Below are 24,745 nucleotides of genomic sequence, written 5' to 3' on the forward strand. Positions count from 1 at the left end.
TAACCTTAGCAGGCCCTTGTACAAATGTAATGAGAGAATCCACTTCTGATGCCTAGCACAATGTCCACACACACACTGCTGTGTTAGTGCCCCTATGAGAGCCAAGAACAAGACTTAGCATTTTTCTCCACTAGACTTCTTGGGAAATCACCTTCATTTTGACAAAGTCACCTCCTAATGGAGGAGCCATGTGGGCCTTTTTATGGCTAGAGCTGTGTGATTTGGGGTTAACCTCATTAGATTATCCTCAGAAGCTTATGGTGGGTACCTTCACCTGCTTTTCCAGGTCCAGAGGAATGGGCTTAGGATAGGCTTTGACCCCTAGCAATGACCTGTTCTTCAGCACTGGGCTGTGATGAACCCCCGCCCCAGCTCCCGTGAGGGAGAAAGGCTCAAAAGCAGGGCAGACATGGGTAGGAAGAGTACACAGGAGGAGGAGATTCAGTCCTACCTAGAGCTGCGGTGAGATTAAGATTACACAGGAGAAGCAGGGAGAAGGCAGGAGACTTATTTCAGGAAGGAAGAAAAGAAAGAAGGGGATCTTCCTTTATCAGGAAGGGGAGGAGCCTTGAGGAAGCCAGTCTAGCAGGTGTCTTTGGCTGTAAGGGAAACAGAGGGGTAAATAAGGTGGGGCTGGTGGTGGCTAGTGGAGGCTGGGATGTGGTGTGGTATCTATATCACAATCCAGTGTCTATTTCCACTTCATGAATAATTATTAAAGGCTTTTCTGAAGAAGAGGAACAGGTGAAAGTGGTGTTTTTAGGAAGCTGGATGAATTTCTTACTCAGCTGTGAATGGAAAAAGAACATCATTTTCAGAACCTTTAGGAGTTTGCAGGGAAATGGCTGCTGTTTCTACCAACTGTAAGAGTCTCAGAACTCAAGCCAATCAAAATGGAAAAGCCAGGACCACACCTTAAGCCTTACATGAACTATTTCACAATCTGATTGTTTGATTCTTGCTTCTCCTCTTCCCTTTGTTTTTTGTTGCTGTTTGGTTGTTTCTTTGTTTTTCTAGAACCAACCTGAAATAGATACTGGTACTTTCACTGAATGATAGAAGCAGCCACAGAGGAGATCTTGACAATGAATGAAATGTACTTGTCAATACTGGATTATTTTGCTCATATTAGACTAGAACAACATTGATTTGGCCTAAGAAAAACCATACGTTCACATAGCACATTTCAAACATATACAGTAAATCTGAACCTTGGAAAGGTCAAGTGAATTGTCTGTGGTCATCCTCCTTCTAAAAGGATAGGATAGCCGGGCATGGTGGCACACGCTTGTAATCCCTGCGCTTGGGAGGCGAAGATAGGAGGATGGGGCAGGTTCTAAGCCAGCCGTGCTGGCTTAAGAGACCCTGTTTCCAAATAAAAAGTATAAAATAGGTCTGGGAGTATAGCCCGGAGGTAGAAGGGCTTTTAGGAACCCCAGTACCACAAAAAAAAAAAAATAAATAAAATAAAATAAAAGGATAGGAGCCAGGCAGGTGTGGTGGTGCACACTTGTAATCCCCGTGCTCGGGAGGAGGAGACAGGAGGATTGCGCTGTTTTGAAGCCAGCCTCACTGGCTTAAAAGACCTTGTTTCCAAATTAAAAAAAAAAAAAATATATATATATATATATATATATATATATATATATATATATATATATATATATATAATAGGTCTGGGAGTGTAGCCCAGAGGTAGAAGGGTTCCATGCCCAGTACCACCAAAAAAAAAAAAAAAAAAAAAAAAGATAGGAGCCAAGATTCTGTCCCTGAGTCCTGCTCTTGCCACCCTGCCCCTGCCTGGCTATTCCTTAAATAAAGGAAGATGATTGGTATTCACAAGTTTTCAAATAATGAGAGTTTGGGGCTAGGCTATCTGAGCAATAATTAAAACATAACTGACAACAGTCACTCTAGCATGACAATCAATAACCTATGCCTTCCAGATTTGGTTGAAGGGTAATTGGAGATGAGTAGTAGTTTATTCAAAGACTCTGGTCAACACTGTTCATACAGAGATGGAGCATTTTGGAGGGGAAAGGGCAGGTTGGCTGAGGGTAGAAAAGGCAATTTGATTGGAGCCAATGCTTTGAAGATTGGTGAATCTGATCCCCTTGAGGGAGGGCTTTGGGGACATCAAGGGTGATGACCTCGATTATCTAACACACACTCAGTTCCCTGTATGCGAATGTCCTTATTATGGGCAAACCACACCTGAGATGGCACAGCTCACCTTTGCCAATGTCAGTCTTGGCTTAACTGCCAGGGTACTCTTTTATCCTTTCTAGTGTTTATCCTTTGCATGAATTTCAAGGCTTGAGATACGCTAGGTCCATACACACTCTGAGCATATCGAGGTCACTCCCCACTCCCTGTGGGGGTCTGCCAGCCCCACAGCATCCTGCACAGACCTCACACCATCACCCACTGTCCTGTGGCACACACACGCGGTCAGTGGGGAAGAGTCCCAAGAGAAGAGGCACTGACAACACAGCACACTCCTCCCTTCTCAGATGTTGCTGCTGGACCTCGGTATCTAGTGTGCACCAAGTGATGTAGGTCCTTTGTCTCTAATCCTCTCAAAACCCCGGAGAGTGGGTATCAGCTCTGCCTTATCACTGTGTGTGGACAAAAGCTCAGGTGTGGGGGTTCAACCAAGCCATCGTGTACCCAACAACAGCTTACCTAACCTAAGCATCAGCATCAGATCTTAGGTCTTGCTGACACCAAAATATAATTGTTCCCAAGCAGGCTTGCTTCAGCTTCCAAGGCAGAAGTACTAGGCTCTATAAAAAGCAGTAGGACTTTTCAGATTGGGTGGGGGAGAAAAAGATAATAGCAAGAAGCCCATCTCGAAGGCAGAAAACACCCATCTTTCTTTTTCTTTAGCTTCTAACCTCTTTGTATAAATAACCACACTGGGTACAGTACCAAGAAGGTAGAGTTTTGAAGAGGACACCAAAACCCAGCAGAATCTGGGCTGAAATAGAAACAGATTAAAAAAGAGAAATGTCCTGGTTACAGACATCCTGCTTATATTTTTGCTCTTTGAAATTTAGCACCAAAAGTTTCCAAGTTCTTGGGTTTCCTCCATCCTCTGGCATTTCCTTCCCCTGCTCCACCCGCAATTCGCTGCCACCTACTTCCCTACTTATGTCTATCATTTTATCTTGAAAACTTTAAATCTGGAATACAATGTCTTCCATTTGGATTTTTCCTCCACTCTCCATCCTAAAGACCTAGCAAATTATTTCCAAGCATCAGTTTCTTATTATAAGCAAAATTGTGATGCTGACAATATCTGCGCCACAGGTCTGTGGTAAGGTTAATAAATGTCCCCCACTTAGCAAAACCCTGGCACACAGTAGACACTCAATACACCTAAGCGTTCACTTGGATCATTTGTGCTTATATAATTTGGAAGCTTAAGATCAACTAAGGTCAGCATGTAAAAAAAAAGAGCATTTTGAAAGAATTAAAATTGTATGAATTATATGAATGGAAACTGTCATAATCTTCTTTTTGCAAAATGAGTTAGTGGATTAAAAGATGTGTAGCTTTGTACCCGGCCAACTCAGTTTGCCTTCTCTGAGAAAGAGGAAGGGAGGGAAATCTGTCCTTTTCAGGGTAGAAAGGAACCTTCAGATGAGATATTAGAGATCATGGGAAGGTGGGAAGGAGCAGGGGATTCTCTGTTTCCCACCACAAGGTACTTTCCATGACTCTGCTTCTGGGCCCAGTGGGGACTACCATCCTAGACTAAAGGAGAAAGAAAATATGCCAACGAAAACAGAGTATTAACAACGAAATACCATATATTCCCCAATACATGTACATCTTTGCACATTTTTCTTAATTTAGTCTATCTCTCTTGGGTCATATCAGTTTGGACAAAGTGTTATAGTTTCTAAGAAATATCATCCATTTATCATAGGTGTAAAGAAGAGATCACCCACATACAAGTGTAAAATTATTTTTTAATTAAGAAGTGCTTTGGGGGGACTAGCTGATATTCATTCCATACAAAGGGGTGTTGGTTAAAAGTATGCTATAGTTTGGACCTAAAATATCCCCCAAAGGCCCATGTGTCGCTGGTTCCAAGCCAGTGACACTATTGGGAGGTGGTGGCCCCTTTAAGAGATGGAGCCTAGTGGGAGTTTTTAGGCCACTGGGGTTGTGCCCTGAAAGGAGACTGGGGGATGCTGGACTTTTGCTCTGTTTCTTTGCTTCTGGCCACCCTATGATGAACTGCTTAGCTCCACCACATGCTCCGGCCATCATGTATTGCCTTACCACAGGTTCAGTGTTACAGTGCCAAACAGTCATGGATGAAAACCTAATAATGTAAACCAAATCAACCTTTCCTCTAAGTTGATTTTCTCAGGTATTTTCTTATAACCCAGGGTGATAGGTGGGGACATGGAGCATGGTCTATCCTGATGAAAGCAGTAGCTTGATGCTGACATTGGTGGGAGTTCTTGATTCCTGAGCTTCTCAAATACACAGGCACCTGGGCTCTACTTAGCAGGTTAACAAAAGTACACAGGCTCAATCCTATCGGAGTTTATGTCTGAGCAAGCTATCTCACCAAGTATATTTACCATCGGTGCATATTACATTTTTTGAGATAACAATGCAAACATCAAAAGTATTGAGGGGGAAAGAGACTGGCCATTACTGATGGACAAAAAGTAAAGTATAGAGAGCACTGGGCCAGGAAAAGAGGGAATGACAAGGAAGACGGGATGGGTGGGACGGGATAATGTCAAAGATTTATGTGTTTAACAAAAGTCTGGTGGGCATGTGGCCACCCTGAGGAGGCCAGTGAAATGCACAGAGCATTTGTTAGACATGATACTAATTTTCTTGCTATATATTATCTCATTTAATCTTTGCAAAAAAATACACCTAGAAGACAAGTGCTTCTCTCTCTCTCTCTCTCTCTCTCTCTCTCTCTCTCTCTCTCTCTCTCTCTCTCTCCTTTCTCTCCTTTCTCTCATCAATAAAAAGAATTCTCAGATTAACTAACTTGCTTAAGACTATGCTTACTAAGTAGAAAAGCTATATTTAAACCAACCTCTAAAATATAAAGGCTGTTTTCTAGATAAATTTTCAAATGGGATTTAACCCTCTGAGGAATATTCACAAATTCAAAAGACTTTCACAAATACATTTTAAATATTTTGTATAGAAACATTCTTTTCATTTTTGTTTGTTAATATAAAATGAATAATAGAAAACTGGCCGTGGTGGTGCACACTTGTAATCCCAGCATTTGGGAGGCTGAGACTGGAGGATCATGGTTCACGGACAGCCTCAGCTACTTAGTGAGGCCTTTTGCAACTCAGTGAGATCCTGTTTCAAAATAAAGAATAAAAAATAGGGATAGGGATGTAGCTCGGAGGTAGAATGCCCCTGAGTTCCAACCCCAGTACCACACATGCAAAAAGAAAAAAATAAATAATAGAGATAAATAAAGGTAAAAAGTTCCTCCTTGATTGCCATGAATTTGACTCTCCAGAGGTGCCACTGTGGACAATTTAGGGTACATTCCTCCATACCTTTTCCTGTGCTGTTTTATGAGAATATCAATTATATTACATAAATTGATTTGCAACTTTTTCTTCAAGCCAAGTACACATTGTATTCTATAGCAATACATACAGATCTAATTTTTTTAGTGGCTACATGAAAATTTATTCCATGGATAACCTATAATTTATTTACACATTTTCTGAATAATGGGCATATAGGTTGCTTCTGAATTTCTACTATTACAAATAATGCTGACGTGAATTGCTGAAATGAATATTTTTATACATGTATCCCTGCACGTGCACACTTTAATCCAATAGTATATATTTCTCAAAGTGGGCTTTCTGGTTCAAATAGAGTAAGCCTTTTATATTTTAAGAAATAGTTTAGAAAATAAATTTATATTCCTGTAAACTATGAGTGACAGTCCCATGCTTTACCACAATCTTTCCAAAAGGGGAAAGTTTCAATCTTTAAAAAAAATTTGATAAACTTACTAGGTGAAAACAAAAATAGCCACTCAGGTAGTTTGAGTTTGATATTCCTTTGGTTACTATGGGGAGAGGACAGATGTGGCTGAGGGGCAGATACTTGGGGGTTTCCCAAAGTCATTTGCCCAGGTTAGTGACTCATGTCCCACACACTAATCTCAGAGAACATGCAAATTTAAGCCCCAAGAGGATGCATGCATTCTTTAATTTTCGAATACCTACTCTGAGCTGGGCACTGCCTAGATGTTAAGGGTACAGTAGCAAATATAAGAGACAAGCTCCCTATACTCTTAAAACTAATACTCCCAGTGGAAGAGTCAACAATAAATAAATAAACACACAGACACAATACTTTCCATCATGAATAAGTCTTACAGGGTTGCTCAGAAACTACTAGAGTTTTGAATATTAATTCCATTCTGTACAATCATAGACTGCAGATACATGTGTTCAATGCTCCTGATGACACTTCTTGGTTGTTTCAAATCCTGAATCAAGCCCCAAATCTAAATCAACCTTCCATACAAACCTGGGTCTCTCCCAGGTTTCCCATCCCCATGAAATGGCAAGCCCAAAAACCAGGAATTATCTTTGATATCTTTCTCACTCACTCTTCATATACAATTGCTCACCAATTAATCATTGGGTTTATTTCTCCTAAATATTTCTGGAATCTCTTTCTTTTCATCTTCACCACTATCCTAGTATATGTTACCCCATCACCTCCAGTCTCAATACTACCTTAGTTTAACACACACAGCATCCAGTTTCTCCCATATGGATTCCAGACTGCTGTTTGTCTCCCAACTCTTTCTCCTTAAAAACCTCCAATATCTGGCCATTGCTCTTAAGACAATCCCAAAACCTCCTACCATGGCTTGTGCAACCATGTATGCCTGGTCTCTGCCCACCCTCTGACTTCATCTCCACCATATTTCCAGTGCTTTCCTCCACTCGGACATGCTGATATTCCCATTTCTCATATTCACCAAGGTCCTGTTCAGTGATCTTGTGCATTCCTTTGGTTTGGAATGATAATTTCTCAACTCTCAACTCAAGCATTACATCTTGAGGAGGGCATTCTGACTGAACAAAATCCATGTGTTTTTGTAGTACCTTATGCCATCCTTCACTGTTCCTGTAACAGCTATATTCTACAGCTGCATGTATCACCCTCAGACCATAAGCAACAGGGGGCCAGAGTCATAATGCCCTTTGTTTGTCAGCACAATACCTTGTGTATGCTGAGCACTGGGCATTTTCTGAATGAAAGAACACATTCATGCAAGTCAGGTTAAATTGCTTGAAACACATTTTTTGGTTTTTTGTTTTTTTTGGTTTTTTTGGTGGTACTGGGGTTCCTGGAAACCCTTCTACCTCCGGGCTACACTCACAGACCTATTTTTTTATATTTTTATTTGGAAACAGGGTCTCTTAAGCCAGCACAACTGGCTTCGAACCTGCGCAATCCTCCTGTCTCCGCCTCCCAAGCACAGGGATTACAAATGTGTGCCACCATGCCTGGCTGCTTGAAAAACATTTTAAAAGTTCTAAAAGTTTATATAAATAAATAAAGTTAACTTGATTTTAAAATCAAAGAACAGTGAGCGTTGGGAAAAGGTGGGGTGCATTAAACCATGATTCCATCAGTGGGGACGAGGATGCCCAAGTTGGTGAGCCTAAAATTGAGTGAGCCTTGAGTTGCATACAAATTGTTTCTAAACCACAGGGAGGTCCTTCAATAGAGGACTAAAGTGAAGGTAGGAAAAATTCATACTGGTAGGTGGCTCTATCATCTGGTAGATGGCAGCTGTAAGTAGACAAAGAGGTAGCAGGCCTAGAGCTAAGGAGATAAAGACCTTCAAGTAGGCTGGTACAAGTATTGCTACCCAGAATAAAAAAGAATAAAAAAGAAGAAGCAGGTGCTGGGACTAAGCAACAGAACCTGGTGATTAGATGAAAGTGGAAAATAAAAAAAAGTGTCAAAACTGCTATTTTCTCATACCACCTTACCCCAATATTTGCAAACTGGAAGGTCTAGAAATGAGAACTGGGTAAAGATAAGACGTGCTGAGAATCTTCCTAACTCTTGAGATATACAATTTTATTTTCTCCCAAGGATTTAAAATAATGAAGCAAATTATTGTGCTAAAAGAAACCCAGGCAGACTATACATTAGCCACCCAACATCTCATTCCATTACATTGTTATTGGGACAAGATGTTTAATAATCAGCATTTAGTTAGACACTGAGGAGATAGTCATCTAGTTTTATTTCTGTATACTAGGATTTGGTTAAACCAAACAAACCTGCTCTACCGTATGAAATGGGGGAAAGAACAGTGGACTAAGAGGGAGGGTGCCAGGGTTCTGGCTCCAGCCAGGATGAATGAATTACACCTTTTCAGTCTGAGTCTTGGGATTTCCCTGGACCCAGATTTCATTACCTGTAAAATCGGCAGGAGGGCGGACAGGGGATGGGAATGTTGTCTACCTGTGTTCAACAGAGCAGTGGGATTCTGGGAGGGACTTCAGGAACCTGCTGGTGGGAAAGGGGAAAAGCTGAGTGGGCAGTCTCCCATCTCCTGCCTAAACCTGCTCTACCCAGAGGAGTCCAACTTTACTGCCCATCATATCAGGGATGTTTATAAGATTTCATTAAGTCTACAGTATGATCCACACCTCTCCCCCGCCACCCAGGGAAAATACTGGTCTAAATGCTCTCTCTACAGCATCCCTTAGGAGTCAGAATGATAATACAAGTTGATAGCTGGTGGTTCTGTAAGGTACAACCACTCTATGACTTTAAATTTTTCTCACAAAAGAAAAAATGACACACATTTTTTTAGAACTGGAGGAGTGGGGCAAAACTTTTATTCTAACAATAAACCTTGAGTGTAGATAAAGGCAACCAGAGATATGAGCCAATAATGCAAGTACTTTTACATTATTTCAATAGTTTGCATTAAGCAGCTAGTATTCAGGCATTGCTTATGTGATAAAATTTTATTTCTTTCTAAAGGAAAAAAGAACTTAGGGAATTGAAAAATAAAAACCACCCATCGCTGACAACTGATCTTTACATAGCTCAGAGCAACAGGCCTGTGGTAACCTCACAAAACTCCCTGACCACCGAAGCTTTATTGGGGGCCCAAGGTACACCCACCAGCAACTATCTAAATCTGACCAATACTTTGCAATTGTGGGAACCTGAATGCTAATCAGAGAATTGGGTTGACTCATCTTTAAAAACAAGGAAATAAGATGATAGAACAAAATAAACACCCAAGTGCAGGATTTTCCAACATATGTATTACAATTTTCAGTGGGTCTTAGAAAATTGACTGATTGCATTTTTAATAGTGTTAATATGGGAATTTTCTTATATGAATTTAACATCAATAAGATAATATTTGATGTCAATTATTTTATCTGATAATATATGATAATGGAATTTTTTATGCACTCCTACCTTGATGTGTTCCCTCATCACAGGCCCTAAAGCAACAGGGCTAACTACCAGGGACTGAAACCTCCAAAACTGTGAGCCAAAATAAACCCTTCCTCTTTTTAAGTTGATTACCTCAAGTATTTTGTTATAGTAATAGAAAGCTGATTAACATAGTTACCTCACTGTTAGTTCTCAGTTTCTTAGCTACAGGGGAAGGAGAAGTTAGTTTCTTTTTTTTTTTTTTTTTTTTAAGATTAGCTTGAAACAATACTACTTGGGTCTAAATCATGACTACTGACTACTATTAACAACATGCTAGCATTTATAAAGCCCTCCCTCATTTTGTGCAGGTATGATATAAAATGTTTTTAAAACCTTCATTTTAATTAAGCTTTACAAAAACCTGTAAGATATATACATCATCATTCCTGTTTATTAGAGGCTTTGAACATGCCCAGAGTCACACAAACATCACTGATGTAAATCTGCATTAAGTAGCTAAATATAATTTCATTACATTTCTACACATATTCTAGAATAAATATCTGCTAAAATAACAATTTTCCCCTAAAAGTATAGAAATTGAAATTTCAATTTCTCATCTGTGAAATGAAAGTGAATTTAAACGTGCGCTTAGGACTTTTTTGCTTTCAGCACTTTCTTTTCTAAAACGGGTCATGCAGGCTGGTTTCCACCTAAGGAATACCAGGCAAACCCCAAAATCTGTATAATGGTATTATGTCAGCATCTACTAACATGAGTGCAGAGAGATTTGGCTGGTGCATGGAGACTTGAAACCATGTTTTCTTAAATCTTTGCCCATTTAGCAAGTTTATTCTGGTGATTGAGATTTGAGCCGGGCGTGGTAGTGCATACTTGTAATCCCAGCATTTGTGAGGCAGAGACTAGAGGATCATGGTTCGCGGACAGCCTCAGCTACTTAGGGAGGCCTTCTCAACTCAGTGAGACACTGTTTCAAAAATAAAAGAACTAGAGCCGCGCATGGTGGGGCGTGGTGGCGCACGCTTGTAATCCCAGCATTTGGGACGCTGAGACAGGAGGATCACAGTTCATGGACAGCCTCAGCTACTTAGTGAGGCCCTTTGCAACCCAGTGAGGCCCTGTTTCAAAGTAAAGAATAAAAATTAGGGCTGGGGGCATAGCTCAGAGGTAGAATCCCCTGAGTTCCATCTCCAGTACCACCAAAAAAAAAGGTGGGGGGAATAAACAACAGGACTGGGGGGTGTATCTCAGAGGTAAAATGCCCCTGGGTTCCATCCTCAGTATACCAAAAAAAAAAAAAAAAAAAATTGAGATTTGTACCCTACAGGAATTTTCATCTGTAAGGCTTCATTTCTTACTCTATTGACCCAAATAACTGCTGTCTCTGAAGTCCTAATTCTGGGGATGGGGCACCCAGGGGCAAGTGAGGGCAGACCTCTGTTTTCCTGAAAAGAAGCCCAAATGGCTTCTGAAGATCCCAGCTACCTTGTATTGGTGTGAACTTCATATATGAAGCTGTGAGATTTTTATAAATTTCCATTCACAGTCTGAGCAGGTGACTGCTCTGGTAGAATTTGGGGCACTTAAATTTAGGTAAGGCTTAATCTATTTCCTTCTGCATTGTGGGTGTCCAATATCTAGTCTCTTAGCATCAGACAATTTATAAGACCTATATCCTGCAGAAAATCTTGTAAGCCAGAGGGCCTTGGCAATAGTAGTTTTCTAGCTATCCTTCCCTTCCGCAACCCTCTCTCCCTTTTACTCTCAGCACTGGGCTTAAGTTATAGTAGAATCCTGTCTGAGTAAGATTTGTTTACACCTGAGCAAGGCTCACATCCCATCAACCTTATAAAATGGAAATTATGCCAGACGTGGTGGTGCACGCTTGTAATCCCTGTGCTTGAGAGGCAGAGACAGGAGGATCACACAGGTTTGAAGCCAGCCGCTTTGGCTTAGGAGACCCTGTTTCCAAATAAAAATATTTTAGAAAGTAGGTCTGGGAGTGTAGCCTGGAAGTAGAAGGGTTTCCAGGAAACCCAGTACCACCGAAAAATAAATAATAAATAAATAAAATAAAATAAAAATTCTGCCTACATCTTCCTATTATATCTTCCTCCATCCACACCCCTCTCTCTCTCTCTCTGTCTCTCTCTCTCTCTCTCTCTCTCTCTCTCTCTCTCTCTCTCTCTCTCTCTCTCAAAATAAAGTATCTCCAGGTGTGGTGGCGAAGGCTTGTTAATCCCAGCTTTTGGGAGGCTGAGACTGGAGGATCATGGTTGGCGGACAGTCTAAGCCTCAGCTACTTAGTGAGGCCCTCTGCAACTTAAGTGAGACCCTGTTTCGGAATAAAGAATAAAAAATAGGACAGAGGGTGTAGCTTGGTGGTTGAATGCCCCTGGGTTCCATCCCCAGACCCGCAAAATAAATAAATAAATAATAAAATATAATAAAATAAAATACTGAAATTGGTCAGCGAGCAAACTCTGAGCTGACTTTCCAATGACTACTTAAAGGTAAGAGGTCAGCTACTCCTCAGGGAGAAAAGGATAAAATGAAGTAAAACGGAGTGGTACTTACAAGGGAACTCAAAATTCATGTTTGCAAAGTCACACCTACACGTAACTTGTAAAGGCACTCATACACTCATACAGCTACCCACTCCGGTGCCATTTCCAAGACCTATACTGAGACACAAATTCATGCTTTTCAAAGTAGAGAGAGGATTATCGTGGGGGGCTAAAAGGGTGAAGCTGTGAGAGTAGGTGGCCCCATCTCGAAGGAGAGATCATGAGCAAGGGGTAAAGTTAAGGAAGTGTGTGGACACAAAGAACTAGAAAGGTGACGCTGAACATGGTTAGCAAACAGGGGCCCGTGGGCATCCTATAAAATAAACTCGGAGGTACATACCGCTTCGTCTGCTGGTGATACATTATAACCGCCCAGGAATGAAACAAATGTCCTTCTGGGCCAATATGTTTGTCACTGTATCTATAACCTAAAAGCAAGTATCAGATGAAAAGAAAAAGTAATTAAGTATTTTAAGAATGGTGCTTTTGCCTCTTAGCTTTGGGGATCAAGCAGTGCCCAGTGGGACTTTGCTGGAAGCAAAATCCCAAGGCTCTGGGTTTCTTTTTAGTCACGCCTGTTTAGGAAGGAAGGCTCTGGGCTAATAAAAGAGGAAAACAACAGGTTCCTACAGGGAGAAACTCGATCCATTCCCGCACCTCCTGGTGCCTGTGCCAAGAGCCACCGGAGCGCGGCCCGGGCCTCCCCTGCGCGCCGGTGGCCAGCTCTGCAGGGCCCAGCAACAGCGGCTTCCTGTCTCCCTGGCCCACGGCGGATCCCATTTTTCCACGGCTCACCTGCTGGGAGCCAGGTGAAGAGTAGCAGCCAGGGTGCGGGCAGCTCGGGGGCCATGTCGGCCCCTTTCAGCTGGGGGGCTTCGGGGTATTTTTCTTCATCAGCCGCCTCCCAGGACGCGCATCTCCAGCGGCCCCTGGGGCTCCCCTCCCTGGGCGCAGCGCGTTGGAGGGTCCGCTCTGTCCCGGCAGGTGCCTCGGGGCGCGGCTGCACCTGGGGCGCTCCCGGCGGCTCCGCCCTCGGCCCCGCGTTTCCTGCTCCGCCCCCGGCTCCCGGGAGGACCTCGGGCACCTGAGCTACCTGAGGGAGGCAGTCTCCTCCCCGCGAAACATGCCTCCTGCCCCTCGCCCGCCCGCCCCGCCCGCCCGCAGAGAAGGTTGCTTTCCTCCAAAGGTCTTGGGCAGTCTCACCCTTTGCAAATTTCTCCCCCTCTTCCTAGAATTACGTGGATAGATAACTTTCCAGGGTGTATTTACTGCATTCTATTTCTCTTTCCCTCGTCTGTGCTTTGACAGATTTTTTTCCCCGCTAAAAACCCACAAATGAAGTTTATATGTCATGCCTGTTCAAGTTTTCTAAAAACTGAAGATTGCAGAAAACAGGGTGTGCACTAGAACCGTAACCTTAATTTTCCACAATTATGAAATTAACAGATGCTCATGGCAGAAAAATTAGAAAGAAGTAATGGGAAAAAAATTCCTCTCCCACAACTCATGGGTTCCCATCGTTGATGTTGGACTATATCTTTTATTTGTTTCCCTTGCTTCATGCCACTCAGCAGCCCAGAACTCAGCCCTCTCAGGGTCAAGGTTTTGACCACTGATCTTGTCAAGATAACTGGGCTCCTTGCAGCAGAACACCTAGGATGTAATCCCAACTTCTCCTATTCCACAGCAGAAACCCACCGGGAAGGATAAGGAGAAACGGGAGGCACATTTGCCTTTATGAACCAAGCAAATAATGACATTAACTTGGAAAGTCATCCAACACCGGTGGATGTAGAGAGCAAGCCATTTTATACACCTATGCCTTATTAGGGACTTTTCCTTGATGCTGCCCCCCCCATAACAAACACAATCCTTAGCCCATCTTCTTCAAGAATCTTCCTCCTCCTCATCATCATCATCATCATGGCTGGGGATTGAACCCAGAGGGATTCTACCACTGAGCTACACCCCCAGCCCTTTTAAAATTTTTATTTTGAGACAGGGTCTCACAAATTGCCCAGGCTGGCCTCAAACTTGTGATCCTCCTGTCCCAGCCTCCCACGTACTGGGATTACAGGTGTGTACCACCACGCTTGGCTCAAGAATAGAATTATAAAAATGAATTAAGCATGGTTTCAGGACATTCTTATTCTGGTCACTAACTTTAGAAATCCCTAGCCGGGCGTGGTGACATACGCTTGTAATCCTAGTACTTGGAAGGCTGAGACGGGAGGATGGTGGGTTCAGGGACAGCCTCAACTACTTAGTGAGGCCCTCTGCAACTTAATGAGACCTTGTTTCAAAATAAAGAATAAAATATAGGGCTGGGGGTATAGCTCGGAAGCAGAATGCTCCCAGGTTCCACCCCCCGTATCACACATACACACACAAAAAAATCCCTATAATTTCTCCTAAGCACATCTTGTGGCCTGCTCTGTGGTGAGGATCCTCTTCATTGGTGCTTCTCCTATTCTTCATCTCACCTCCGTCCACAGGAACAGTCTTGTCCTGGATCTAATTCGATATCTCAACCTAGCTCCTTCCTCTCCAACCCCTGGGTTTGGCCTATGGTTTCCCCCAATGGGCCTCTTCACTTTAAATGTTTTTCTTGTGGTCTCTTCCAGAAATAGGAAGTAAATTCAGGAAGTGTGTGGCCAAAGGCAGATGGTAAAGTATGGGCAGGACCCTAGGATCTCAGCACAGCAGCAGCAGGAGACCGTAGAATGAGGAAAGGGGGCTCACGCGACCCCCGAGACCTCGCACATACACCCAGGAACACTGCGCGTGCGTGAATGTCTGTGACCTTGGGAGACCCGTAAGGTTTCTGGCTTTGTGAATGGTCCCCAGCAAATGTTCAATCCCAGTCTAAAAAGGATGAGCCCACCTTCTCACCATACCTCTCAAACCCTCAGCTCTCACTTTGATATAAAGGTGACTTTAACCTCATCTAAGCAATCATTCCTCCATGCTTGTTTCATGCAACAGTAGTTCTAGGGAATTTTAATAGTCTATGAAGCAATGGTTCCAAGATCCAACCCATTTGAAAAATGCTGGGTTACACTAAATAAAATATTTTTCTCCAAACTTACTAAACCCATAGGGTGTTACTGTACATTTGAATCTGCAAAAGAAAATGGCAATGCAGCATTATCCAAAGGTATTCAATTGCAAAACCCTTTTTGCTCGCAGATATTTTAGGACAGAGTTCCATCGAACCCATTTTGGGAAATCCCTGTGTTCTCAACCAAGCATAACTGAAGGGATAATTTAGAGAGTTCTATAGAAACAACAACCAAAGAGGCGGAAAGGACTTTAAAATAGATTATTGCGAGTGCAGAATTATAGTCAGAATTTTCTTATTATTTTCTCTGTAACTGTTCATTTGGTTGAATGCCATTGCTTTTTCTTTTCTTTTCTATCTTTTTGTGGGGAGCCTTTAGGTTAATTTTATTTGTGTGTGTTCCCTGTCTACTAGTTGCACCTTTTTCTTTTCTCCCAACATTCTCCATGCTTCAAATGCAGCATTTCACTAACTCTTCACAATAACAGTGGAACATGGGAGCTGTTGTTATTAACCCCATTTTATGGATGTGGAAACTAAGAAACAAAAGATAACTGGCCAAGCTCACAAAGCTAGCAGGTGGTGGAGCGGTGAGTCCAGGCGAGGCCGTCAGGCGCCAGAGTGTGAGCTCCTAACGCGTACAACACACTTGCCTAGCTGTGCTTCAACCTGTGCTTCCAGTGGCCGGCCCGAGCAGCACGTGCTAATGCAGGGGTTTTCCACATATGTCATTTAACTCTACATAAAAGAAAATTTCAATTCCAAGCCCTGGACTCTCCAGGCCAGTTATGCTTCCAAAACATGCCATTGGTTCAAAGATCAGATAAGAGTATCTATTTGGCTAGGGAGCACCATCAGATCTTTCCCTGATAGATACAAAAATTTATTTTTTTTTATTTTTTTTATTTATTTTTTATTGGTGCAATGTATTCATACATCATAGTGGTATAAAGAAAATACTTTTGTAGACATACATGCACATCTCGCCCAGTTAGCCCCTACCACGATCCCCACCCCATTCCCTCCCCATCCCTCCTTCCCACGCTTGGCTTACTGGTTGACATCTAGTATTATAGCAATTTATACAATATTAACATTGATAATAGATACAAAAATTTAAAAAAACTCACTTGGCCTGCTGATCCTGAGAGGCAACTATCCTCACATGCAAAGGAGTAATAATAACTACCATTTATTAAGCAGTTACATTGTGCTAGGCACTGTTCTAGGCCTTTTAAAAACTGAGCCCTCTTGATTTTATTAGGTAGTAACTAGCACTGTCTCCATTTTATAGATGAGAAACTAGAGACACAAAGGTTCAGTAGGTTATACAGATTCACCCAGTTTACAAGTAGCAGAGCTGAGATGTAAACTCAATCTGCCTACAGAATACATACATTTTGTTTGTTTGTTGGTTGGTTGGTTGGTACTGGGTGTGGAACCCAGGGGCTTTCTACCTCCAGGCTATATTCCCATACCTATTTAATATTTTATTTTTTTATTTTTATTTTTTATTTTTTTTGGTGGTACTGGGGTTCCTGGAAGCCCGTCTATCTCCCAGACCCAACTACACTCCAAGACCTATTTTATTTTTGGAAACAGGGTCTCCTAAGCCAGCGCGGCTGGCTTCGAACCTGCACGATCCTCCTGTCTCTGCCTCCCAAGCTCGGGGATTACAAGCGTGCGCCACCACGCCCGGCCTAATATTTTATTTGGAAACAGAGTCTCACTAAGTAGCTGAGGCTGGCTTTGAACCTGTGCGATCCTCCTGTCTCAGCCTCCCAAGTGCTGGGATAACAAGCGTGTGCTACCACGCCCGGCGCAGAATACATACTTTTAATCGCCACCCTGTTCATGCTATGCTTTTGTGGGTTGATTGAGTCAGGGCCTGATTATAAAGTACTGAGCTGTGATCTCATAATTTATGATTGTACTTCCCATGTGGATATTGTGTTTCTGAATACTGTGTATGTGCCTCTATACTGAAACAATGAATAATTTGTTTATATTTATTAAGATAGAAATTATTTTGGGTGCCCACAAGAAAGAAAATGAGGAATCATGTAAGTTAAAAAAAAAGAAAATCATGTGCCAAGCATGTATGTTCCTCTGAACTATATAATAATTACGAGGCACAAATTAAAGTAATTTTTATACAATCATGCACCATGCACTTAGGGCTAAAGGAAGATAAAAAATTAAAGTAGTTAACTAAAAAAAAGTAGTTAACTAATGCTAGAAGACTTGGACTATATCTTGTGCATTTTTATATACCTGACACCTAGCACAGTACTTGTCATTTAGATAACAGTGAACAAATACTTCTATAGATTCTGATTGGTTGTTTCTGGAGGAAGTGACATCTTATCTGGGTTTGAAAATGAGTATGACTTTGTCAGAGCAATCAAAGCAGAGAGACCAGCATGCACACAACTCATGGCACCAGAGAACAGCATCGCTGAACGCTAAGAGCTTCAGTCTTTCTGGACTAGTGTGTTGGAGAGCCCGCCAGGGTGAACAAAGGCCTGTTTGACCAGCTGGAGAACTAAGCCCTCATACAATAGACAATGGGGAGCCATTGAAGCCTTTTAAATTTGGGTGAGGTGTGATCAGGAGTGCATTCTAGAAAGATAAACTTGGCAACAATGAGAAGAATGATAGGTATGAATGGAGACCTAAGGCAGAAAGACTAGTTAGGAAATTGTTATTCTAGGTAAGGTGGGTGATACCAAGGGCCCAAACAACCTTAGCGTTGGGAATGGAGAAGAGGGGATATTTTGGTAGGTATTTAAAATGTAGAACTGACAAGACTGATGGCTACTTGGTGTGAGGGTTGGGAGAAGAAAATAGGTTTCTGACTTGACCTTGGGTGGGTCGTGCTGCCTTTAAAGAATGTAGATACACATAGGTGCACACAGCACTTAGTGATATCCATGTACAGCCATATTCTTTACATGCCTCACCAGCTTTTCAAATTATTTTAATGTTTGATATTTGCTCTTTACACTATACAACAAATCGAATTTATAATAATATGTAATCCTGTTTGTATAACACATTCAATTTTGGCTGGTGGAATGTGTTTATAATTTTTTTCTGAACAAAATCCTAGAAACTTAAAAAAATGTAGGGGTAGAGAAAGAATAATAGGTTTTGAGTTATTTCAGGCACAGTGCACCAGAGAGCATGGTGGGTCATCCAAACAAAACTCCTATGGATTGTTGGGTGTCTTTTTTAAGTGGAATTGGCTGAGCCAGATTAGTAGGAGCTTTACAACTGTACATGGAGGTATGGGTCTGTACATGTTAGGAGACCTATATTTTGGTTGATGAGATATAACCAGAAAATTCAATTTGAAGTTTGGTTAAAATCAGAAGATGGTGCAATCTAGTGAAAAAAGTTTTGGAACAAGTATGTTTGTTATTCCCACTTGAATTTAACATTATACTGAATAACCAGCACAACAAGAAAATAAAACTTAAAAGGTTGAAAATGGAAAATAAGTATGTTACTTATAATACTATGATAATCGACATGGAATATTAAAGAGAATCTGTACATTGTATATAGAGACTAACAAAAGAGGCCAATATACTAATGTCACCAACATTTATATATAACAGCAAGATAATTTCAAAGATATGACTTTAAAATATACAGCTGGGCCAGGCCTGGTGGCGCACGCTTGTAATCCCTGTGCTTGGGAGGCGGAAACAGGAGGTTCGCACAGGTTCAAAATTAGCCACGCTGGCTTAGGAGACCCTGTTTCCAAATAAAAAACATACAAAATAGGTCTGGGAGTATAGCCCAGAGGTAGAAGGGTTTCCAGGAACCCCAGTACCACCAAATATATATATGTATGTATACAGTTGCCAAATATATATATATATATATATACATATATATATATATATATATATATATATATATATATATATATATACAGTTGGGTGTGGTGACACACACCTATAATCCCAGTACTTGCAAGGCTGAAACAGGAGTTTCTCAGGTTGGAGGACAGCCGCAGCAACCTAATGAGATGCTCAGCAACCGAGTGAGAGCTTGTTTCAACACAAAAACTATAAAAAGTGCTAGAAAGATAGTTCAGAGGTAGAACATCCCTGAGTTCAATCTGTAGTACAACTATGTACATACATACATACATACATACATACATACATACACAATAAATCATAGCAATAAATCTATAAATCTTTAAGGTTTATAAATTTTATAAATTTATAAATCTATAAATCTAGAAGTAAATTTAATAAAATATGTGGAGCATATTAGTGAAGAAAATCATAAACGGGTGCTGAAAAGACCTAATTAAATTAAAAGATATATCATGTTTTTGAATGACAACTCAAGAACATGTATTAGTAACAGCATTACTAAGGATGATAATTCTTCCTAAATTAATATATTCTATATATTCCTAATAAAATTTTGAAAAATTTCCCCAAAACTTTACAAATTATTCCTAAACTGAGTAGAAAATATAGGGAGTAAGTTGTCAACACAATTTTGAAGAAGGAAATGGGGGGATTTTCTCTACCTGACTGTAAAACTAGAAAGTCGGAGCAATGAAAACAGTGCAGCTGGGCGTGGGGGCGCAGCTTGTCATCCCAGCATTCGGGAGGCTGAGACCGGAGGATCGCGGTTCGTGGACAGCCTCAGCTACTTAGTGAGGCCCTCTGCAACACAGAGAGACCCGGTTTCAAAATACAGAATAAAATATAGGGCAGGGGGTGTAGCTCAAGGTCGAATGCCCCAGGCTTCCATTTCCAGACCTGCAAATAAATAAATAAAAAGAAAGAAAGAGAGAAAGAAAGAAAGAACGAAAGAGAGAGAAAGGAAGAAAGAAGAAAACAGTGTAGCACTGGCACTTGACCAGACAAAGGCACAAATGGAACACAGAAATAAAAACCCATGAGACTGGATACATAGCAGAGGTGGCATTATAATTTAGTGGTGTAACCATAAACTATTCAAGACATGATGCTGGAACAAATGGCTTTTGTGTTAGAGGCCTTACCTCTTTCTCTCTTGCTTCACCACCATGAGGTGAGCAATTTGCTCCACCAAGGGCTCCTGCCTTAGTATACTGTGCCACCAATTAGCAATGGAGCTAATTAGTCATGTAGTCATGACCTGAAATCCTCAAAACTGTAAAACTGTGGGTTCGGATAAACCTTTCCTTTTTTTTTTTTTTTTTTTGCAGTATTGGGGATGGAATCCAGGGGCATTGTACCTCCAAGCAACTCCCCCAGTCCTATTTTTTTTAGTCTTTTTTATTTTTGAAATAGGGTCTCCACCTCCCAAATGCAAAGATTGCAAGCATATGCCACCATGCCCGCCCCAAACCTTTCCTCTTTTTAAATGGATTTAGCTTAGGTATTTGTTTCAGTAATGGAAAGCTGACTAACACTCTAAGACCAAATCGACAGGTTACAGCAACAAAGGCAGAGAACCTAGAGTGTGACACCCCCAAGATGAAGTTCAGGAGCGAGGGAGAGGGAGAGAAAGAATGGAAGAATCGAAAATAGGATGGGGAAACAGAAACAATACCACTCAGCCAAGTGCTTCTCTTCTTCCCTGCCATCGCCAGTCACCCTCCCCACTATCTCTGTGCGTTTTCTTCTTGACAAAAAATGCATGAGGCTGTCATTACTAGATATTGATTTCTTCTGTTGCATAATGCCACCTCTATTAAAGTCAATCATGGATAAGTTGGTTTCAATGGTATTTTTCCATTGTCTCTGTGAGCTCATCCTCAAAAGCAAGGGCTGAGATTGCTGCTCAGACTCAGAGCTCCTTCGATAAGAAGAGCTTTTTCCATGCACATTTCAGTAAAGCTTGATAAGGGTAAAAAAATATCCAATTTTGGAGTGAGTTTTTCCAGCTCACTCCAGAAAGTCTGATTCAATTAGACTACCCAGGAGATAGTATTTTTTTTTAAGTTCCAAGGTGGTTCTGATGTGCACTCAGAGTGGTGAATTTAGTTAAAGGGTGAGCTGGATGAGAGAATGCCCCAAATATTTGTGACCAAATAGGGCATTCCCCAGAACAGTCCCTAAATGAAACACTTTCCAACATATTTCCTATCTCAGCTTCTCTTTAGTAACTCTGCTTTGCTACCACCTATACTTCAGAATAGTAGCGTTTCTACTCCAAAGATCATGGTCCTGCGACCTATAGCTTTTCCCTATCTTGCTTCTCCACCTACATTCTACAGGAATATAGCGGGCACTGTAATTCCAGTGACGAGGAAGGCTAAGACAGGAGGATGGCAGCTTGAGGCCAGCCTCAGCAACTTACTGAGATCCTATCTCAAAAGAAGGATGTGGGGAGTATATATCTCAGTAATAGAGCACTTTGGGGTTCAATTCCCAGTACCAAAATAAAATGAATTAAAATTTAATTTAAATAAAAAATTTACGGGAATAAATTGATGCCACCACCAAAAGTATAAACCATATATATGCCTTGAAGCTTGCTGAAGATTGGAATTTACTGTCATAGATTGTTTATGTCCTCGTAAAATTCATGTGTTGAAACCTAACCCCTACAGCGATAGTATTTGGGAGGTGATTAGGCCATGAAGATAAAGCCCTTGTGAGTGGAATTAATGGGTTTTTTTTTTTGTGTGTGTGTGGTACTTGGGGTGGAACCCAGAGGCTTTCTACCTCCGGGCTATACTCCCAGACCTTTTGTGTATTTTATTTGGAAACAGGGTCTCACTAAGTTGCTGGAAACTTCACTGAGTAGCTGAGGCTGGCTTTGAACCTGTGCAATCCTCCTGTCTCAGCCTCCCAAGCGCGGGGATTACAAGCGTGCGCCACCACGCCCGTGGTGGTTTGTTTTTTTTTTGTTTGTTTGTTTGTTTTTTTTTTTTTTTTTAGAGATCCCCCTGGGAGCTCCCTAGCCCTTTCTATCATGCGAGATGGCCAGCTGTGAACTAGGATGGCCCTCACCAGGTATGAAACTTGCCAGAAACTTTTGTTTCTGCCCAGAAGGAACTCTTTTTCTTTTCTTTATATTTTTAAAGACTTTTGAAAATCAAAGTATAGGATAATTTTGAAATGCATACAATTAAGAGATGTATAGCTCAACGAGCCATCATGATGTAAAAACACCTTTGTAACCATCATTCTGGGCACAGAATCGCCATTACAGAAGCTCCCCCTGCTGAGGTCCTCTTCACCATCTCTCCTCGCTCTTCCTTCAAGGTAATGCCATCTTGACTTCTTACATTATAGTTTGGTTTTTCCTCCTTTTAACATTGATAAAAAATCAGTAGTCTAATACACACTTTGAGGGTGTTGTCTCTTAATGGTAGTGAGATTCATCTATTTTTGGATGTATTGTAGTTTATTTTCATTTCTGAACAGTATTTCATTGTATTAGAATATACTACAACTTACTTATGTGTGCTATTAATTGGTAAGCATTTGATTTGTTTCTATTATTTGGCTATTAAGAATAGCACTGTCATAAACATTCTTGTACTTTTTTGGGGGGCCACACACCCTTTTTTCTTCTATAGCTCAAGGTGAAATTATGTGGTCATATGGTGTGTGTGTGTGTGTGTGTGTGTGTGTGTGTGTGTGTGTGTGAGAAAGAGAGAGAGAGAGAGAGAGAGAGAGAGAGAGAGAGAGAGAGAGAGAGAAGATTGAACCCAGGGACAGTCTACCTCTGAGCTATACCTCTATCCCTATCTTGTTTTTTTTATTTTGAATTAGGGTCTTAATAAATTACTGCTCATTAATTTACCTGTGATCCTCCTGTCTTAGCCTTCCAGGTACTGGGATTATAGACATGCACCACTATAACCAGTTTGTGTGTGGTACTTTTAAGATACTCTCCAGTCCTCCTCCCTTCAAACGAAGTAGACAAAATCCCTTACTCCCACTTGTGAGTTGTACTCAGTGACTCACTTCTAATGAATAGACTGGCAGGAGTCACAGTGTGTTACTTTCCAATAGTAGGTCACAGAAGTTTTGATAGCCTCTCTCTTACCCACATTGAGGGAAGCCAGTTGCCTCGTTGTGAGAACACTCAAGCATCTGTATGGAGAGGTCCACATGGTGAGGAACTAAGCCCACCTGCCAGCACTCTGTGAGTGAGTCATCTTGGAGGAGAATTTGCCAGCTGCCATAAAGTCTCCGGAAGAGCTGACATTCTGACTGCAAACTCGTGAGACAAAAGCCACGTAATTAAACAACTGTCAAATTTCTGACACATGGAAATGTAGAGCGTTCAATCACAATATTCCAATCACTATGTCTTGGGATAATGTATTCTGCAGCAATAGACAAGCAATATAGCTATGCATATGTTCAATCTTAGTAGGAAGGCCAAAGATTTTTCTCAAACTAGCTATGTTTGGTTTGAGATTTCTGCTTTTCCACATACTTGACAACATTTGCAGATCAGAGTCTTTTCAATAGTAGCTCCGCAGGTGGGTGTGTGATCGCATGGTGGTTTAATTTGCATTTCCCTGATGACAAATGAAGTTGACAGCCTTTTGGCTTTTCATATGGCTAATGGATTTTTGAACATTTAGATTTCCCTTTTGGGGCCTTGGTGGAGTCTTTTGTTTATTTTTCTATCCTTTTCTTAATCAGGTTTGTAAGAATTTCTTACAGACCCTTTTTATTGTTATAAATATTAAAAATATCCTAATTTGAGACTTCCTCTTTTTCTCTCTTAATAATTTTGAGTGGTGAACCTATTTTTAATTATTATTTTAGCGATATCTAACATTCTTTATTTTCTATGGTTTGTTGTTGGTACCTAGCTATACAGTTGATTTTGTATATTGTTCTTATATCCCAAAACCTTTTGTGTCTGGTTATATTTTGCTGAATTATAGAAATCATATGTGGAAAATTACAGGCATTAATTCTAGATTGATCTCAGAGATATAGAGAGATATAACTATTTGTTTCTACCTTTACAACAAGACAATGTTGGAAAAATTTCAAACTAATAAAGTTTTTTGGGGGGCTATGGTACAAGAGATTGAACCTAAGAATATTCTACCTCTGAGTTATAACCCCCACCCTATTTTATTTTTATTTTGAAATAAAATATCACTAAGTTGCTGAGGCTTGAACCTGTGATCTTCCCATCTCAGCCTCCCAAGTACTGGTATTACAGGTGTGTGCCACAATTGTAGGAGAGTGCTCCCCACAGCTTGATCTCAGAGACAAAAGGACAACTCCAGAGGCCAGAAGTAGGATATGCAGGCCCTTTGATTCAGTGGCTGATGGCCCAGGCCAGCAATCTCCCACACACAAAGACATATACAGTTGGTCACTTAACTTCAAAGGAAGGGGAAGGGAAGACATGAAATTTATTAAGCCCAGCAGAAGCAGGATACAGGAAATAAAAAGTGCTTGATACCCAAGGCCTTATGTCTCTCTTAATCTGGCAGATGTACCCTGGCAGGCTGATGCTTCCTTGTTTGTGTTTAGAGAAGACCCCTGATATACAAAAGGGAGGGACTGGTCCCATTGATTTGCAAGCACTTTCCATGTTCTGCTTTCATTCTCTGCTGATTGTCATCTCAATGGCAGATAGGGGAAGGAGTAGGGTTATTCTAATTTTCCCTATTCTAATTCTAAATTCT

General features: G+C 41.2%; 1 protein-coding gene across 3 annotated transcripts in view; it reads right to left on the bottom strand.

Annotated features, from left to right (window-relative positions):
• The window catches only part of ILDR1 (immunoglobulin like domain containing receptor 1), a gene marked incomplete at both ends in the record, with an annotated part of 37,300 nt that extends 24,403 nt beyond the window's left edge, over positions 1-12,897 (bottom strand). For all 3 annotated transcript variants that reach the window (XM_080696725.1, XM_080696724.1, XM_080696723.1), the window contains one exon: positions 12,843-12,897. In XM_080696725.1, coding sequence (XP_080552851.1) covers positions 12,843-12,897 — 55 coding nt within the window. The remainder of the gene's footprint in view (positions 1-12,842) is intronic.
• Positions 12,898-24,745: the final 11,848 nt, after the last annotated feature.

The sequence above is a fragment of the Muscardinus avellanarius genome (assembly GCF_963383645.1).
Source record: "Muscardinus avellanarius genome assembly, chromosome: 5".
Lineage (NCBI taxonomy): Eukaryota > Metazoa > Chordata > Mammalia > Rodentia > Gliridae > Muscardinus > Muscardinus avellanarius.